The 18,346-nt window shown below is 50.4% G+C and overlaps 1 protein-coding gene across 1 annotated transcript in view; it reads right to left on the bottom strand.

Annotated features, from left to right (window-relative positions):
* Positions 1-18,346, bottom strand: part of ABLIM3 (actin binding LIM protein family member 3) — a 143,686-nt gene that overhangs the window by 34,745 nt on the left and 90,595 nt on the right. Inside the window, exon 9 of the mRNA XM_075543154.1 lies at positions 1,435-1,493. Within this exon, the coding sequence (XP_075399269.1) occupies positions 1,435-1,493 (59 nt within the window). The remainder of the gene's footprint in view (positions 1-1,434; positions 1,494-18,346) is intronic.

Raw genomic sequence — 18,346 nt, 5'->3', positions numbered from 1 at the left:
AGGCCAGGGCCGCTCATTCCTGGCAGTCAAAGGCAGCGCTCTTCCAGAGCAGCTCACTTCCCTTCCAGACCTGGGCTCTCTCTCGGGGCTAGCTCGCTGGAGTCTTTCCAGTGTGGGCAGTGGGTGAGTAGAGAGGCTCTGGGGAGCTGAGCGTGGGTGGCAGGTTTGCCAGCAGTGCACCACAGGGAGAGAGAGGAAAATGTAAAATTCGATTTCAAGCCTCTTGATCAGATCAAAGGGGGAGCCTGAATGCAACTTCCACACCTCCTAGCCGCGGAAGACTCCCTCCCTCCGCTCATCCTTTATCCACCAGGAGCTGATGCTCGGTTCATTTTCATTGAGTTGGTTCATGGTTATCACTTGTTTCTTTGCACTTGCTCTTTGAAAAGAAGCTTGCTGACATGAAAAGTTGTGGTTGACGCAGAGAAAAGTAGTAAGGGTATAAATGAGACAAGTGGTAGACACACACGTGGGCAAAGCGCATCCGGGTTGTGAAGGAGACGGGGTCTGGGGCAGGCTGCCCAGAGGAACAGAGGGGCGAGGAAGAAAAGGGTGGCTAGGTCGCTTCACTCCACGGATCGGGGAATTCTTGGAAGAAATTGGAAAAGAAACTATCACAGCGTATGAAATTGTACATCAATAGACCAGCTCTTTGACAAGATGCACAGTAAGTGGCTGGGATGGGAAAGAAAAGGTGACCGTGTTACTAGCGGGTCAGAAACCGAGCACACTTGTGAGTCGCCGAGTCCCTGCCAGAGCCTGCACTGGTGTCCCGGGAGCTGTGCTGATGGCCAGGGCTGGGGGCGCAGGCTTGGAGGGCAGCATGGACTGCTGCTTTCCCCCAACCTAGCCTGCAGGCATGACGCCCCTCCCCATTGCCCCCCGCCGGCTTTGAGACACCCAGTCTCCTAGGATTTCCTCGTCCTTGTCAGAACACGGTCATTCGGAAGGAGGCCAGGCCGGCCAGCCCTGCATGCCTGCTGCAACGCTGCGGGATCTTTAGAAGCCGGGCTCTTCCCAGGCAAAACGAAGACCCAAATCCTGTCCCATCTGCCTCACAGTGCGCTTCGTGAACTGTCTGTTTCTGTGCTAATTTTGACCGGTCCTGTTCACAGCTGACCCTAAGCTTGGAATCCACGGTTTTAGTTCCCAAGAGGGGCGCCCACCTTGGTATACAACAGCCAGGTGCTCCGTTTACCCTGGAAACACCCTCAGTTTCCACTGCACTTTCAGAGCCGACACATTAATCCCCTCTCAAGGTTCCCCCTGTCCCCCATCCCCGAGGTAGGGGGGAGCACCGAGGACACGGGCGCACGTTTGGGGGAGTACACACGAAAAATTGCTGCCCATGGTGGGACTGCCTGCTTGGAACCTGTGGTCAGAAGCCCCCATGCACCGGTGATGCTCTGGTATCTCTGGCATTAGCTTGCTTACCTTTAACTTCTTCTCTGCCCGCGCTGCCTGCTTGCAGATGGGGTGCCAAACCTCAGAACCTAAGGGGCCAGGAACACAAGAGAAGCTCAGATGGATCCATACCCTCAGCCCTCTGTGGCTCCCCTCCCCTCTTCCCTGGCAGGCAGCCCTCAGGCCTGACCTACTCAGCAGGATTGCCCCTTGGCTTCCCTGCCTCTCTGCTGGTACGCCCACCCACACAGCCTCCTCTGTCGGCCCATTCCAACTCTGTCTCCGAGGGCGCCTCCCAAACTCTCTTACCTGTCTGCTGGGAGGGGCTTCTCTCTCCTCCGTGTTCCATCGCTCCCCTGAAGCCCTGTCAGCACCTGGGGCTCTGAGTCACAGTAGCTAGAGGCTTCATCACCCACCTAAAGGAAGGGCTCCTCCGGGCGGGGCCTGCCCTCTAGCCGTTGCCTCATCTCCGGCAGAGCACCAGCGTGGGGCTGTGTGCTTAGTGGAGGTGCCACACGTGTTTGGGACTGGGGTGTGGGGGATAGATGAGCGGTCCTGAGTGACACAGCAGCTGGCCAATAAATGTTTGCTGGATGAATGGGTAGCAACGGGGGTGACATACAGTGACAGGCCCTGGTGGATTTCAGCCCTCCTTGCTCTTCAAAGATGCCCGGCAGGCCACCAAAGCCATCACGTTTAAAGGAAGGAGGTGTCATGGTGAATGTTCTGCTCGCTAGCACGGCCATGACCCGCTAATTCCTAAGAGACTCAGCCTTGTCAAATTTAGTACCCACATTCGAGGGCGGGTGGGGGCCCAGTTGGCCAGCCTCAGACCTGAGAGGCCAATTTGGAAAGGCATGAGCAACAGCTGGCTGGCCACATGCTGAGAACCCCCAAATATCACACATTCCCCAAAGCAGGGACAAGTGTCCTGGATTAGAACGAGAAATAGGAACATGTTATCCGGGCGGTGCCGCTCCTCCTGCAACCAGCTCTAAAAGGAGAGGAGCCAGCACATGGCTGGATTCCTGAGCACCCAGATGGCATTTGTTTGTCAGACTGTTTCTAGACTCTTCTCTCCAGTGCGATTGGTTGCCTGGAATCCCAGGGCGACCGGGAAGCTGGTCTGCTAACCTCGGGTTGGTGTCCGGTTGAGCAATTACTCAGACCCGCATGGGGAGCGAGGGGATGGGCTTCGGGGCTCTCGCTGTCCCTCCACCCCCCGAGTCATCCTCCTTCGGATTCCAGTTTCCGCCTCAGGGTGGCTTTGAGGCCGCAGCGAGATGGTTTCAGAGACGATCTTCGCATCCAGAATTCGAATTCTAGGGCGGCCCTGTCTTGTGCAGATGAGGGACCGCAGCATCTTGTTTGAGGGCATTCTTTGGCATCCCTAAATTCTCAACAAACCCTGGTGGCACCGTGGGTGATGTCTTGAGCTGCTTGCCTAAAACCAGCTGCCCCCAGGGGAACAGGTGAGGCTTTCACTCCTGTAAGGACTCCCAGTCCCCCAGCCCCCAGACAGCTGTTCCACTCTGCCCTACGGGGTGGCTTAGGGTAGTGCAGCGGTTCTCATCCTGTGGGTCGAGACCCCTTTGGGGGTCAAACGACCCTTTCACAGGGGTCGCCCGATTTATAACAGTAGCAAGGTCACAGTGATGAAGCAGCAACGAAAATAATTTTATGTTTGGGGATCGCCACAACACGAGGAACTGTATGAAAGGGTCGCGGCATGAGGAAGGTTGAGAACCACTGGAGTATGGGTTTTTTTAAAAAGGTCAAGTGCAGTGGCCCTCAGAGCCCAGTAGAGGGACTCGGGGGCTGCAGCTCCATCAGCTTTCACAGGGTGTGTCCCTGCTTGCTGGTGTTATTAGAGAGTGTTTCCGGTTTCTTTCTGAGTTGTCCCAGAATCTACCAAGGCTCCCAGGCGTGGTTTAGCCCGGCAGCTCTGACGGGAAGCACAGGCTGCAGGTCACTGTAGGAGGTCTAAGCCGGCTCAGAGCTGGCAGGAGTCCTCTTGGGGCCACACTAGCTGGTCTCTCCTGCCTTTTGACACACACGCCAATATGACATTGACATATTCTCTGTGGAGCTGCAAATGGCCATTAGCTTCGGCACTCTGCACTCGGGAAAGCATGCTTACATAAGCAGTCTCTCTCTCTCTCTCTGTGAATCAACAGAGAAAAAGAACATAAAACTAACAACGAAACAATGGAAACACACCAGAACCGTGGAAGTTGGCAGTATAACATCTAAATTATAGAAGGCCCACAAGGAGTTTGTTGGTAGTTTGCAATGAAGGGGAGAAAGGTGGCCTATTCACAAAGGCCTCTGTGAAACTAGGGCTTAAAGGATCCCTGGTGGTTCAGTGCATTATGGGTTGAGCTGCTAACCACAAGGTCAGCAGTTTGAAACCACTAGTCGCTGCATGGGAGAAAGATGAGGCTGGCTACTCCTATAAAGATTTTCAGCCTCCGAAACCCATAGGAGCCATTCTTCTTTGTCCTATTAGGCTGCTATGAATTGGAATTGCCTTGATGGCAGTGAGGTTTGGAGTTTTAGCCTGGCAACACTGTGGGTTTAGACCTTGGGCTGCGAACTATAAGGTCGGTGGTTCAAATACACCGGCTACTCCTCAGGAGAAAGATGAACTGTTTACTCCTGTCAAGACTTAGTCTTAGAAACCAGTTGGAATCATCTCAATGGCAGTGGAATTGGTCTCTCTGCTTTGAGCTATGCCACATAGTTAAAGAAGGTAACGTTCAGAGAGATAAATAGCCCAGCGAAGAAGGTGGCTATTCTCTTCTCTGGGTCCCAGCACCTAAACCGGGGACTGCTGGCTTAGTAAAGAAAGAAACGAGTGACTGGTTGCATTGTAAAGTAAGAGACGAGGTAAAAAGCAGCCAGGAAAGGACAATAACTGGGATGAAGAGAGGACCCCAAACGATGCTGTACGGCAGGCGTTCACCTTGGGGAAGAGAGGACTTTACAGTGCAGGGATGAAAACAGGCTGTAAGTGAAGAGACTTTTAAAAATGTGCTTTTTATTTATTTAATTTTTTGCTGCTGTTGCTGCTGCTGTTGAACATATCTTGGGCTATTTAACGACTCTCTTATGAGAGGGAGGGTTAGCTTATGCTGCATGTCTTGCAAAAGACTAGAACTGAGAGCTAGAAGCTTCAGGGACAGTCCACTGAATATGTAAGAACAAGAAGACCTGAATCGTCTGGCAGTGAGCCCCCCGTGGCAGAAGTATTTAAATACACATTGGGTGGATGAGCCCGTTGCAGAGATATTGTGAAGAAGCATCCCAAGGCAGTTATGATCAAGGGCGTCTACTATCTTTGCCAAGTTTTAGAAAATCTGTTTCCCCGTGTCCGGCTTCTCTGTACAGAGAAGAAAATTATTTGCTTGTGCAACCCCAACTGGAATGCAAATTCCACTGAGGGAGGGGCAACATCTGCCTATCTAGCTGTAGATTTATCTTTAAGGCTGACACAAACCAAAGCCAAGCTCCCTGCCATCTAGTCATTTCCAACTCACGACAACCCTGTAAAACAGAGTAGCACTGCCCCCGTGGAGTCCCGAGGCTTTGAATCTTTATGGGAGCAGACAGCCTCATCTTTCTCCCACGGACTAGCTGGTGGTTTTGAACTGCTGACCTTGGGGTTAGCAGCCCAAGGCATAACACATGGTGGCATCTCAGTAAAAATGCATGAAATGAAAGAACAGAAGAAGCATCAAAATATATTCTTTAAACTAGACTCATAAATTTTGACACATACTGCCATCTAGAATCTGATCAAACTCCTACTATTCCCGACGGAGTGCATATGATCATGCTCACTGGGTTAAACCCAACCAAATGCTGTGGATTCAACTCAAGGCAACAGGTTCCACGTGTGTCAGAGTAGAACGGTCCTTCAAGGGGTTTTCAAGGACTGCTTTCTAGGAAGGAGATTGCCAGGCCTTTCTTCTGACGCACCACCGGGTGACCTGGAACCTCAAACTTTTCAGTTAGCCTTCGAGTGCCTGAGCTGTCTGCACTACCCAGGGGCTCCTTCGCTGGGGTGGAGCTTCACCCGTCCTTCTCAGAGGCTGGAAAATGCACAGCCAGGGAAGCAAGCCTGGGACTCTGTGATTTCAATCAGCCCCCAGGTGACTTCAGGACACCACATTTGGGCACCACGGGGCCTGCTAAGATGCAGGTAGCACTCTTAATCTGTTCTCTTGAAATGTTATGTGATAAAGAAAACCATTTGACAAGACAGAAGTCTGTCAGTTCTGGTATGAATTTGACAGTTTTTGCTGGTTAGCACCCGCTTCCCCTGGAGTGCTGAGATTGCCCCCCACAGCTGCAGGCTCTGCAGCTCAGCCTGCTCACAGAGGTGAGGGGAGAGAAGGGCTCACTCTTGGGTGCCTGCTGACTCAGAGCTCTCCTGGCCCACACTGGCCCCTAACCGGGGACGGGACGGGAAGGGAGGACTGGGTTTAATCCTCATTAGAATCGGCAGCAGAATCTTATCTCTTGGCTTGGTTTGGCACACCCCGACCTGTAACATTTGGGGTTTATTTAATGATGTTTGGAAAGCTACTTCTTCTTCTGCAGGACCTTGGAATTCGATTGGCAGGTTCTCCCCAGCCCCCACCCACTCCCCCACTCCCAGTGGAGATGTTAAGGCTGGAGCTACAGTTGGTTTTCCCAGCCAGCAGGCAGGGGTGCAGGCAGCGCCGCCTGCTGAAATGGACCGCGAAGCCTCTGCTTCCCAGGTCATGTCTGGCAAGCACCTTTGAGTTGGAATGTCTTAGACAGGGCAGGTCGCTAGTGACCCTCCCTGCGGCCTCCCTCTCTTCCTCTCTCATCATGGATTGTGTAGGCACTTGAGTTTGAACCCCTAACCTGGCCGTTCTTGTACAACAGGATCCTTCTTCCAGATTTATCTGGAGCACGGCTGGGTGAGGATTCCGAGTTCCTCCTCAATGTCAGCAGTGTCACCCATGTGACACGAGCTGCAAAAGCCACACTGCCCGCTGTGGGATGGATTCTGACTCCTGATGCCGCCCTGGGGCTAGCAGAAGCTGTAATCTTTATGGAAGAAGATGAGCAAGCCTTTACCCCATGCATGGAACGGCTGGCCAGGTTCTCCCTGCAGCATACCAGCCTGCTCCCAAACCCAAACCAAACGCATTACCATTGAGTTGATGCTGACTCACAGTGACCCTATGGGGCAGGGCGGACTGCCCTCGAGGCTTCCTGAGCTGCAATCTTTACTTGAAGCTGACTGCCACATCTTTCCACCACAGCGTAGCTGGAGGGTTCAAATCCCTGACCTTTTGATTTGGTGCACAGGTGAGTGCTTAACTTTTGCGCCACCAGGGCTCCTCATAGGCCTTCTAGGACCTTGGGATTACTCCGTTACCAACCCTCCCTCCCCCATTCCTTCCTGCAGGCAGGCCCTCTCCGAGTGGCTCTTTGCTCTCCCCCGTCACTCAGAGTTCCCACTCGGCCAGAGGGAGAAGGACAAGCATTTCTGCTGGCTCTCACAAGCAGTCACGCTAACAAGTCCATTCCTATTATTATTTTGAGCATTAGTAGATCTTCCCATTTACCAGGCACTCTTTATGCATTCATTACTTATTTATTTGAATAGTTTTCCTGGAAAATAATTCACTCACTCAACTCACTTGTCATTGAGTCAATGCACACTGACAGTGACCCCATAGGACAGGGTAGAACTGCCCCTATGAGTTTCCCATCTGTAACTCTTTACAGGAGTAGAAAGTCCTGTCTGTCTCCAGAGGAGCAGCTGGTGGTTTTGAACTGGTGACCTTACGGGCTGAAGCCCAACTTATTGCTACTATGTTACCAGGGCTCTGATACAATGCACATGTCGTATAATTTAAAAGTTCTGTCATAGGAAGAGCAGTTGTGTGACCATCATCACCATCAAGTTCAGAACATTTTCTTCTTTCTCATACTCAGTGTTGCTAGCTCCCCACGTCCCTGGATCCTCCCTTGCCATCCCCCCTAGAAAATTATTAATCCAGTTACTGTCTCTGTAGCTGAACCTATCCTGGATTGCATCTACAGAAAACCATCTCAAACAAAACAAACAAACAAAACCCAAACCCAACAACAATGACAAAACAAATATAGAAAAACCTCAATTGCAAAGAAACACACAATATTAAAAACGGAAACAGTGTTAAAATGGGTCAAAAGGAAAGCAACTATGTGGCTGTTATAGTTTTACTTAACTACATCTGCAGCAATCGGCTTTACAATATTCTTTGTCTGATAGCGAGGCTATTTACAGCTCTGGACTTCAGTCAGAGGAGATTCACCGGAAGCTGAATCCATGTGGGGGACCCTGAAAATGGGTTTTGGGCATCCATAGTCTTCAGCAAACTAGGTGTTTAGAATGTAATCTCCTCTAATACTTCTCCTCCTCTGGATTTGGATTTTTAAATTTACAATCCTTGGATGGCACAGGATGGTGTTTCTTCCATGTGGACTTAGCTGACATACATGGCTGTCTGTTTGAAGATAAGCCTGTAAGACCCCAGATGCAATTCTCTCTGAGTAGAGCACCACTTGATTTCTTCACAATACTTTGCAATAGCTCCCATAGCTTCAGTGATCCCTTCATGAGAGTAAGTATCAAGTAGAGCCATGTAATAAGATCTGGTTGTTCTTAGATAGGGCTACAATGAAATGCGAGTTCCAAATCCATGAAGGTAAACCTCTGAAAGGATCTGTGTCCTAGCTACATCACTAACCAGCAGCACCATCTGGAAAAAGTCACTTGCCTCTTGGGTTTTGGCTTCTCCATCGAGAAAACGGGGTTGATAAACAGTACCCACTCATTGTTTATCGCGAGGGCTACTGGGATACTAGATGTATAGACGTTAGAAGAGTATCCGGTCTATAGTGGGTACTCTGTAGGTGTTAATAGAACCCTAGTAACACTGTGTTAATCCTTGGGCTTCTAACCACAAGGTTGGGGGTTCAAACTCACTCGCTACTCCTCTGGGGAAAGAGGAGAAAGTCTGTTACCCTAAAGACTTACAGTCTCAGAAATCCAATAGAGCAGCGTTACTTTGGCCCACAGAGTCAATGTGAGTCAGCACAGACTTGACGGCACGGATCCCCAGTGGCATCAATGGTAACCTGCTTGGCCGCTTACTGGGTGTTTGGCAGTTGGAGCCCATCCAGCAGTTCTTCAGAATAGAGACATGCTGATTTCAGGAGGTACATAATCTGTTGTCAATTTGAGACTTAAGAGTGCAGGGGTGGAGTTTAGCCTGATAATCAGGTTGCAGCTTGATGACCTCATTTGGAGGTGCTAAGGAGATAAATAGCTCGCTGGAAGCGGGACACATGTTTACTCCCTGCCAGACATTACTGATGACGATGAGCCTGATGGAGCTATGCCGATGCAGCCAGAGTTCTGGGAGCTGGAGGAGCCACGTGGAGACCCCTGCCAGCTCTGAGATGCTCCTACCTCCACTGCATCTATAGGACTTTCCACCCACGGGCTGTGATTTCCTGAATTCGGCATGATTGCATGGCTGTGTGAGTCTGAAGAGGCATTTATGGACTATTACTGGACATATGGGCAAGTATTGGACTTATGGGCTTGATCTGGACTGGGCTGGGATGTTTTCTCAATATTCAGTTGCTCTTGTCTATAAAGCTCTTTCTCACACACATATGAGTCTCCCAGGATTTGTTTTTCTAGTCTACCTGGACTAACACAGTGATAAAGATTACAGAAGGATCTTAGCCATGAAAACTGGCTCCATGGTGTCACTGGGAGTCACTATGAATTGGCAGCGCCTTGGGGGTGCTTAAGAACCCAATGTAGGTGTTAGTTGTTATTATTATTGATTCTCTCCTTCCTCCCCAACCCCCAAATAATTTGTTTGTCAGACTAAGATTGGGTAAAGGAAAAGGCACATGGAGAGATTTGGGGGTGGAGGTGGTATTGAATCCCCCTCTCCTGGGCCAGGAGGATGCACTGTGAAGAGGCCTGGCTGTGCAGATGGCGCCACTGAAGAGGCTGCCAGTGCCCCTCCTGGGAGGCTGGGCCTCTGCCCAGAGATGAGAGCGGGAGAGGTGGGAAAAGCCAGGTTGCCAGGAGCTAACAAGACTAAGCGGGCTTGAAGAGAAGATGAAAGGCTGTCGGGGCAAAGTGCTTAGTTAAGCTGGTTACTGTGAAGGAAATCTGGAAGGGTGTGGAGAGGAGAATGGCAACCTCCAGGTGTCCGATCATTCTATGCCTCCGTGAAAAGAGAGCATGCAGAGTTCAATATCACCAGTCAGGGCGAGGCTACTACGGGATGAATGAGGAACAGGTCACCAATGGCTCATCTGTGAGGTCAAGCTGAAGCTGAAGAAAATCAAAACAAGCCCACCATAGTCCAAGTTCAACCTTGAGTATAGAGCCACCTGACTTTAGAGACCGTCTCGGGTACAGGTTTGACGCACAGAATATTAACGGCCCAAGACTAGAGCAGTTGTGGGATAACATCAAGGGCATTGCCACGAAGAGAGCCGAGAGCGGTTTAAATGAAAGAAAGAAAACAGTTGGATGTCAGAGAGGCTCCGCCTTGCTCTTGTCGGCAGGACCATGAGAGCAAAGGAAAACATGAAGTGAAGGCGATTTCAAAGGGTAGCTGGGGAGCAAACGGCAAACTATTAGAACGAAATGTGTCACGACCTGGAGTTAGGAAACCCAAAGGGAAGAATAGGTTCCGACTTTCCGAAGGTGCAAAAAGCTGAAGCAAAAAATCGAGGCGTCCAGGGTCAACGCTGAAAGATTCTGTGGGCAAAATATGGAGATGAGGCATCAAATGAAAGGAAGCGTCAAACGAAGACAGAAGGGATAAACAGGCGCGGTATCAAAAGGAATGGGTCGAAACAACATTCAACTGCTTCTGGAGGTAGCATGTGCGCCAGGACTGAGGCCACCCTAGGAGGAAGTCCAAGCTGCGCTGAAGGCGGCTCCAGGAATTGGCGGGAAAGTTTCCCAAAGCTGACGAAGCACTCACTTGTCTAGGTCCAGGTATTTGGAAGGCAGCGCCCCGGCCAATCAACCGGAAGAGATTCTTAGTTGTGCCCATTTCAGAGCAAGGCGATCCAACAGAATACAGAAATTATTGAACAATGCAATTAATATCACATGAAAGTAAAATTTTGCAGAAGATAATAAAAAATGGTGGCAGCACTACATCAACAGGTAGCTGTGAGAAATTCAGGCCTGAGGTAGGAGAGGAAGACAAAGAGGACCATATTCAGCTTGTGGATTATAACAAACTATAGAGTCTTGAGGAGCATGGGAATTCCAGAGCCCTTCACTGGGCTCATGTGGAACCTGCCCATGGATCAAGAGGCAGTTGTGCAAACAGAACAAGGGAACACCACATAGTCCAACGTTCACATGCATCTGCAAAGACTGGAAACACCCTGGCTTGATCAGCAGCTCCTCTTTCCTCAAGTCTCATCCTGGCTTTGCACCGCTTCAAAGCGGCCTTGTGCGGCAGACTTCCCCAGTGCAATGTGTTTGTTGGCGCTGCCAGAGAGTAGTGAACACACTGAAAGAACAAACACCGGTCTTGGAAGAAGTACGGCCACAATGCTCCTCAGAAGCAAGGATGGTGAGACTTTGTCTCATATACTGTGGACATGTTGTCCAGAGAAACCAGACCCCGGAGAAGGACATCACATTTAGCAGAGTAGAGAGGCAGTGAAGACGCGGGGAGGCCTTTGACAAGATGGATTGACACAGTGGCTGCAACCTGGGGCTCAACCATAGCAACAGTTGTGAAGGGGACGCGAGACTGGGCAGTGGGTCACTATGAGTTCAGCTAACATCAACAATAACAACCACAGTGGGAAGAGCACAGGAATTTGGGGGATGGGAAAGAGAGATGGAAACACTGACTTCAGAAGCATATTGACCCAGGTGGAGGGTTTGTCGAGAAACTATAGCTGTACATTTTTGTAATTATACCTAGTAAGCTTTTCTATGGTTCTGTAGCAATAGCTTTTGACGTAGCCTTGTGATATTGACATGAAAAAGAATGATGCCTAAAACTTGCTGAGCACAGCTGCTGGAACCTACGGCCATTTTTATTAATAATCGTGAGAATAATGACAGTAAACCAACCCAAGCCCACTGCCATCAAGCTGACTCCGACTCCCGGTGACCCTTTCCAGGGTCCCCAAGGCCCTCCATCTTCACAGAGCAGGAAGCTTCATGGTTCTCCTTGGGCGCTGCTGGTGGGTTTGAACTGCTGACTTTGTGCCGACAATAGCCAGCATCTATGGAACGCTGCATCATGGGGAATGGCCACAGCTACGTTAAATACCAGTCACTGGCGCTTTAGACTCATGGTGACGCCATTGCGTCAGTGTAGACTTGTGCTCCGTAGGGTATTCAATGGCTGATTTTGGGGAAGTAGGGTCACCAGGCCTTTCTTCTGAAGTACCTTTGGGGGAACGTGAACTTCTGAATTTTTTTATTAGCAGTTAAGCCTCTTCACCATTTACACCATCTGGGAACTCCATCATGATCCTGTTGTTCTGGCTACGTTCCATCCAGCTGGTTCTGATTCACACTGACCTTGGGCACCACGGACCCCAAACCTGCATGGCCCTGCACCCTGCCTACGATCGCTGCTGTGTTCGAGCCCGCTGTCATTGCAGCCACGGGGTCAGTGTCTCTCGGTGAGGGCCCTCCTCCTCTTCACTGACCCTCTACTTTTGTCCTTTTCCAGGGACCGATCCCTTCTGATAACACGTCCAAAGTACATGTAATCAAGTCTCACTGTTCTCATTTCTAAGGAACATTCTGTACTTCTTCCTAGATAAACGTATTTGTTCTTTTGCAAGTTTATAGTACATTCTTCACCAACACCGGGACTAAGATGCAAGAATTCTTCTCTGGTCTTTTTAATTCGTTGTCCAGCATTTGCATGCACATGAAAGAAAGACCTACCCGAGCTACTAATATTGGAGCCAGATCTGACTCACGGCGACACTACAGACGGAGTAAGGCTGACCCTGTGGGTTTCTGAGGTGGGCAGAAGGCCTCCTCTTTCTCCCCCGGAGTGGCTGGAGAGATGAAACTGCTGACCTTGTGGTTAGTAGCCCAGTGTGAAACCCATGACACCGTCATAGAAGCTCTCATCCCCCCTGTTTTCATGGTGGCGATATTGGAGTTCAGAAAGGTTGCCACTTGCTATCTCTCCACCCTGACCTTGGTGTGGGCATGTGACCATAGCAAGGCTTGTTGGAACCCCCCGGGACTCTTCACCCACAGCCCAGGGGAGCACTGGCTTCTGTATGGGCGCTGGCTGGAGGCCGCCCTTGCCATCTTCCCCTCCAGAAGGAGACATATAGTCTGGGCAGGAGCAAATGGGGCCAAACACCCAGAGCCACCTGGAGAAGGGCTGCCTGATGGCACCTATAGCCCTCAGCACAGCAGCTCGTCCTGGATTAGGTTCTGTGATACCTAATGTAGCTTAACTTTGCTTTCTGTCACCTCAGCAGTCCATCCTAATAAAGCATCGCATTGAACTGAAGCCCAAGTATCTGACAAGTTCTTGACTTGCCCGGCAGGCAATTTTGTTTCCTGGAAAATCGAGGAAGCAACCAGGGAAATTGCTACTCGGGACCTAATTCCAACCAACAGGGACGGATTGACTGGTGAAGTGGATGTGACACTTCAGCCGGGAGAAAATGGCCACGTGGTGGAGAGTTAGCGGGGCCTTGAGAGGAGCCAGCTGGAAATAGACCGTGGAGACATCAAGCTTCCACCACGACAGTGTCATATTTTCTGTGTGAGACAAGTTGTTTGGTAACCCTAAGGATTGAAAAAAGAAAGTTGGAGCGCATCAGAAATGAAAATCTATTCTGTCTCAGAGGAAACAGACTCAGTACAGTCAGACTTAGGAAATCACAATTCAGCACGGCAATAGGAGAGGTGCAAAGAGTCTAAAATTATGTTGCCGGATTGGGGAAACATAGATGTAAAGTCTTTAAGCATAAAACTCCTACACACTAAACTGTCAGTAGAGAGATCCAAATTTAAAATAACAATGCCAAACTACTAAATTATAGCAGCCAATACTCCTTTAGTGCCTTTTAAAGGGTGGTTGGACGAGATGTGCAGATAGTGACTGAGGGTCGGTATTCCGCAGCCTGTAACAACGGGAGGCGCTCGCCCATTCATTAGCTCTGGGCTCCTCTTATAAGCTACTTGTCAGCGGAAAGTGAGGCTGCAGCTAAGCATGCATGTGTCTCCAGCTGAGCCTCAAAGACATACTGCGCCGCCTGGTCCTAGAACCTTGTATCGTCTGAATGTGAAAACCTTTTATTTTTGGATCTGAAATGGACTTGCTTTTACAAGAGAAAGGTGGGTGTGATGGCTGGAGCAGGCTCTCTGGGCTTTGCTTTGACTCGAGTTTATAGAGACTCCTCATTTGCTTGGGCCAAGGACACTTCGGGAAATGACGTGAAAGCAGCCCCACCCACACACACCACACGTGGCGGACAATTTCAAGGGGATTCTGAGACCTGAAGGGCAGCCAGGTCCCACACGTTAGAATTTCTGACAAAGGCTGTAAGTAATCTGCCTTAAGAAAGCCTAGCGACTCGGGCTGGTTGCCCTTGAGTTATTTAGAGATGGGACACTGGAAATGACCGGGAAGACACCAGCAGTACCGCGACGACAAAACGGGCACTTCATTTATAGTCCTTAGTTCAGTGCTCGGCTTAGTCAGCGCTCAGCAGACATCAGCTGGACCAACGATGCATTTTAACATGGGCCTTAGCAGCACAGGGTTTCTACTGGAATTTGATAAATGGCTTTGTGCCCAGTGGGTTTTCGTTAAATATGGTAAGAATTGTTATGGATTAAATTTTTTCTCCCCACCCACCAAAAAATAGGCCCTGCAAATTTCTAACCCCTATATGAATCGTCACGGAAGCAACAGTCAAGAAATCAATGGACACAGTGCGTATTGGGCAAGCGTGCTGACGTATTTTAAGGTGTCTTAAAGGCACTGGAAAGCAAGGATGTCGCTTTGAAGATCGTGCCTGACCCAAGCCATGGTATTTTTAATTGCCTCATATGCAGGTGATAGTTCGATAGGGAATAAGGAAGACCAGAGGTGAATCAATGCATTTGAATTCTGATGCTGGCAAAGGCGACTGAAAGCATCTATAAACTGCCTGAAGGACAAGTAGATCTGTCTTGGAAGAAGTACAGCCAGAATGTTCTTTAGATGCAAGAATGGCCAGACTTCGCCCCACAGACCTTGGCATGTGGTCAGGAGAGGCCAGTCCCTGGAGAAGGACATCGTGCTGGGTAAAGCACAAGAGCAGCAATGGAGTCCTGGTGGCAGCGTAGGTGAAGCATCAGACAGCTTACCATGAACTCTACAGTTCGAGCCTGACCGTGGGTCCATGGGAACAAGGTGAGGCTTCCTACTCCCGTGAAGAGTGACAGTCTCAGAAACCCACAGGGCAGTTCCCCCCCGCCCTACAGGGTGACTCGTGTTGAAAATGATTCCTGGCAGTGAGAGTGAGTACCTTGTGAGAAAATAAATAGTTGTGGGATCAAGCCCTCTATCCCAGTGGTGTTTCTGCGACCGCGGCACTAAGACACCAGGCGAGAAGTAGAAACCCTGCTTAGAAAGTGCAGCTGGCCTACCCGGTCCTCAGCATGGTCTTCGCCTCGGGCCCTTGGAACAGAGAACTGTTGGAGTAGACAGATGGGAGACAGGCAGGAATGGGCCCTTTCTGGGCCCGGGCATCTTTAGAGCCGCAGCAGAGTCTACCCGATGGACCATATTCCCGGTTCAGACAGCCTCCCCCAGGCTCAGCAATGATAACCGTCAGGCCTTCAGTGTATGTTGCTCACACCTGCAGAAAGTTGGCTACAATTTTGCCGCCCAACGTCAGAGACCTAATTTCCTTGAGAAGTCCAAATGAAGGGCCTGCGCAACACAAAGATTAGAAATCTGGCATCTTTACAAAAACAGTTAAAAGACTGAATTCACAACAGAATTAAAACAAAGAAAGGGAAACTTGCTCCTGTCCCCTGAGCCCCCTGGGCAGTTCTCATGGAGACAGACGCAGGCTTCTCCCAATTAGAGCCCATCAGAAAGCCATCAGGAGGAGATTAAAACACAAACAAACCATTTGTCAGTAACACTCTGCACCCCGCCACAGAACTGACAGACCGGGCTTACTAGCTTAGTGCAGTTCCCTCCCTCTCTCGGGTGGTTCTTTGCGGGCTCCGCAGCAATTTCAGACTCATCAACATCCACCGGACCTCGGAGCGTAGGTTAGGGTTGCCCTCTGTGGATCCAGCATGCAGGCCTGCCTCAGTTTCCCCACCATGCAGTGCCTCCCCCCATTAAGGGCGTTTGCGCTTGCCGTTCTTTCTGCTTCCACCGTCTTCCCTCTTCACCCTCTGACCTCTTCCTCGTTTTCAGGATCTTGGCTCGTTTCACGGGGGAGCTCGTGGCCTCTCACACTAGATCAGGGCCCACTTTTCCTCCAGAGGACTATCACAACTGGTCCCTGAGTATTTGGTCTTCAGCTTGAGCTTCCTTCCAGATAGCAAACTCCCTCAGGACAGTGACCATGCGTGCCCGGCCCATGTCAGGATGCTCAGAAGACGTGCACATGGCCTGGCCTCAGCTCCAATGGCAGAGTGAATGACAGGGCTACGATGTGCATTTTACAGGTGAAGGGAGAGACCAGAGAAGGAAGCCACTTCTCAAGGTCACAGCCCAGTCGAGGAAGAACTGATGCTTGAACTCAGGAGTCCGTACTCCCAGATGGCTCTTCCCACTGCTGTGCGGTCGGGGGAGGGCTTTCCTGCTGCCTGTAAAGATCATTGAGAGTCTGGTGTTCTCACCGTCCATCAGGGAAGTGAGCAGCCTCGTTATCAGACACAGCACTGTGAAGTCGATTATGGCAGACGGAGTGAGGTTTAATTGTAACACTGTGTCTTTTGATCTCCATCCTGACCCATTTTGAAGTTGTTTCACGTTGTCATAGTTTCTGTTTTCTTTTTGACTGATTTTTCTACGTTGTATGCAGTCATTGTTGAGGGTTTCGCTGTTTGCTTGTTCCCTGTTTGTGTGTTATATGGTTTTCTGTGGGTGAAATCCAGGATAGACAAATGTGTATGGCAGGGGAGGATCCGGGGAGATGGGGGCAGGTGGGGGGGGTGCTGACCACAATGAGTATGAGAAAGAGGAACTGTTCTGAATTGATGGTGGTGATGATCGCACAAGTCTTCCTAAGATAATCGAAAGATTAAATTGTATGATAGGAGAGGTGTATGTCAATAAAATGACAGGAAAAAAAAGGAAGAGTCCTTGTGTCCCCACCTGGGTAAAGACTCCCAAATACTCCCGGACCAGCTCCCAGTGGGTAGCAGAACCGCCCCGCTGGCAGCCGCCCCCGAGATGCCCACGGCCCAAGTCAGCATGACTACAACATTGGATTGCCTGGTTCCCCTGTTTCAGGATCACTCAGCACCCCTCAAGATAGGGCCTCAAATACCCTGCAATTACACCCACTCTCCCAGAAGCCTGGAGCCAAGGGATAGGGATAATTAACAAGGAGGGTGACAGTCCCTTCTGCATCACCAAGAATATCTCCCACCTCCTGGAGGCATTTCTGCCTTAGGGTTGATGGTGCATCTTCTCTCAAGCCTGCAAAGCCCAGTTCCTCTGCGCTGACCCTTTCTCGTCCAGCATTGTGCCTGGTTCTGGGCAGAGACTACTACACGAGAGGGGCAAGCCCCCAGTGGACAGGGACCTTGTCTAACTTGCTCACCATGACGCCCCGCCACTCCACCCCCCAGTCCTGCTACGTGTCAGGAGCTCGCAGAGTCTCTCTGTGAGGGGCTTCAAACGTTGGTGGATACATTCCATGATCTTTTAACTCCATTTTCCCCACCAACTCCTTGAGGCCCAGATCCAATATTACAGGGATTAGCCTCATCTACTAGTAAGATGGGACTACAAAGGCTTAGAGAGTTCAGAGACTTGCCCACGGTCAAGCATTTTAGTGAGCAGAGGATTCAACCAGGATTCAAGCCCAGGCCATCTGGGCTAAAGTGCTGGATGGGAAAGATGAGGATTTAGGGATTAGGCCGGCAGGTCCAGATGTGGGTATTCTATGTGCAGGGAGGGGTGTGGTCCTGAGGGCAGGGAGACTCAAGGGTCACTGGAGAGAGGAGAGGAATGTCCATTAGCACCTTTTAAAACCAAGCCCCAGTCAGTCCTATTCGCATGGGGTCAGGGCCCTGAAGGCAGTGTTCTGGGCCCAGGAGAGCTTCCCAGCACATATGCAGAAAGCTGGCAGGAAAGGGTGAGGCTTGTGGGCAGGGGGAATCGAACCCTTGTTGGGACAGGCAGGGACTGGATCCCCAGAGGGTGTGACAGTGGGAATCGGGGGCAGGATCCCGCTCTGTCCCTGTGTGCTGTGTGCTCAGGGTGAGACGCTTTCTCGTTCTGGGCTCAGTTTTCCCTTAACCACCACTTGGGTTGTGATTGTGGCCTCTAGAATCCTTGCGCTTCTCAAACTGGATGACCACACAATAATGAATCTATCAAGAGTCTTAGAAACAACTCTAGTCCAATTTAACCCCCACGCTATTGCTAGTGAGGGGACAGCTTCTGTTGACCAGCTCTTGGCGGCGTTCTCAGTCTGGAGTGCATGATTGTGTCCCCCGGACACATATGGCGATGTCTGGCTATTTGGGGTTGTCACAGTGCTTCCTCTGCAGTGGGCAGCTGAGTCCTTCTCCGTTGTCTGTTCTTAGTCTGGAAGCTCTGCGGAAACCTGCTCACTTTGGGTGACCCTGCTGGCATTTTAAATACCAGTGACAGCTTCCAGCATCCAAGCTACCACT

Source organism: Tenrec ecaudatus, chromosome 2, assembly GCF_050624435.1.
Source record: "Tenrec ecaudatus isolate mTenEca1 chromosome 2, mTenEca1.hap1, whole genome shotgun sequence".
In the NCBI taxonomy this organism is placed as follows: domain Eukaryota; kingdom Metazoa; phylum Chordata; class Mammalia; order Afrosoricida; family Tenrecidae; genus Tenrec; species Tenrec ecaudatus.
This window is presented reverse-complemented; position numbering and strand designations above follow the sequence as displayed.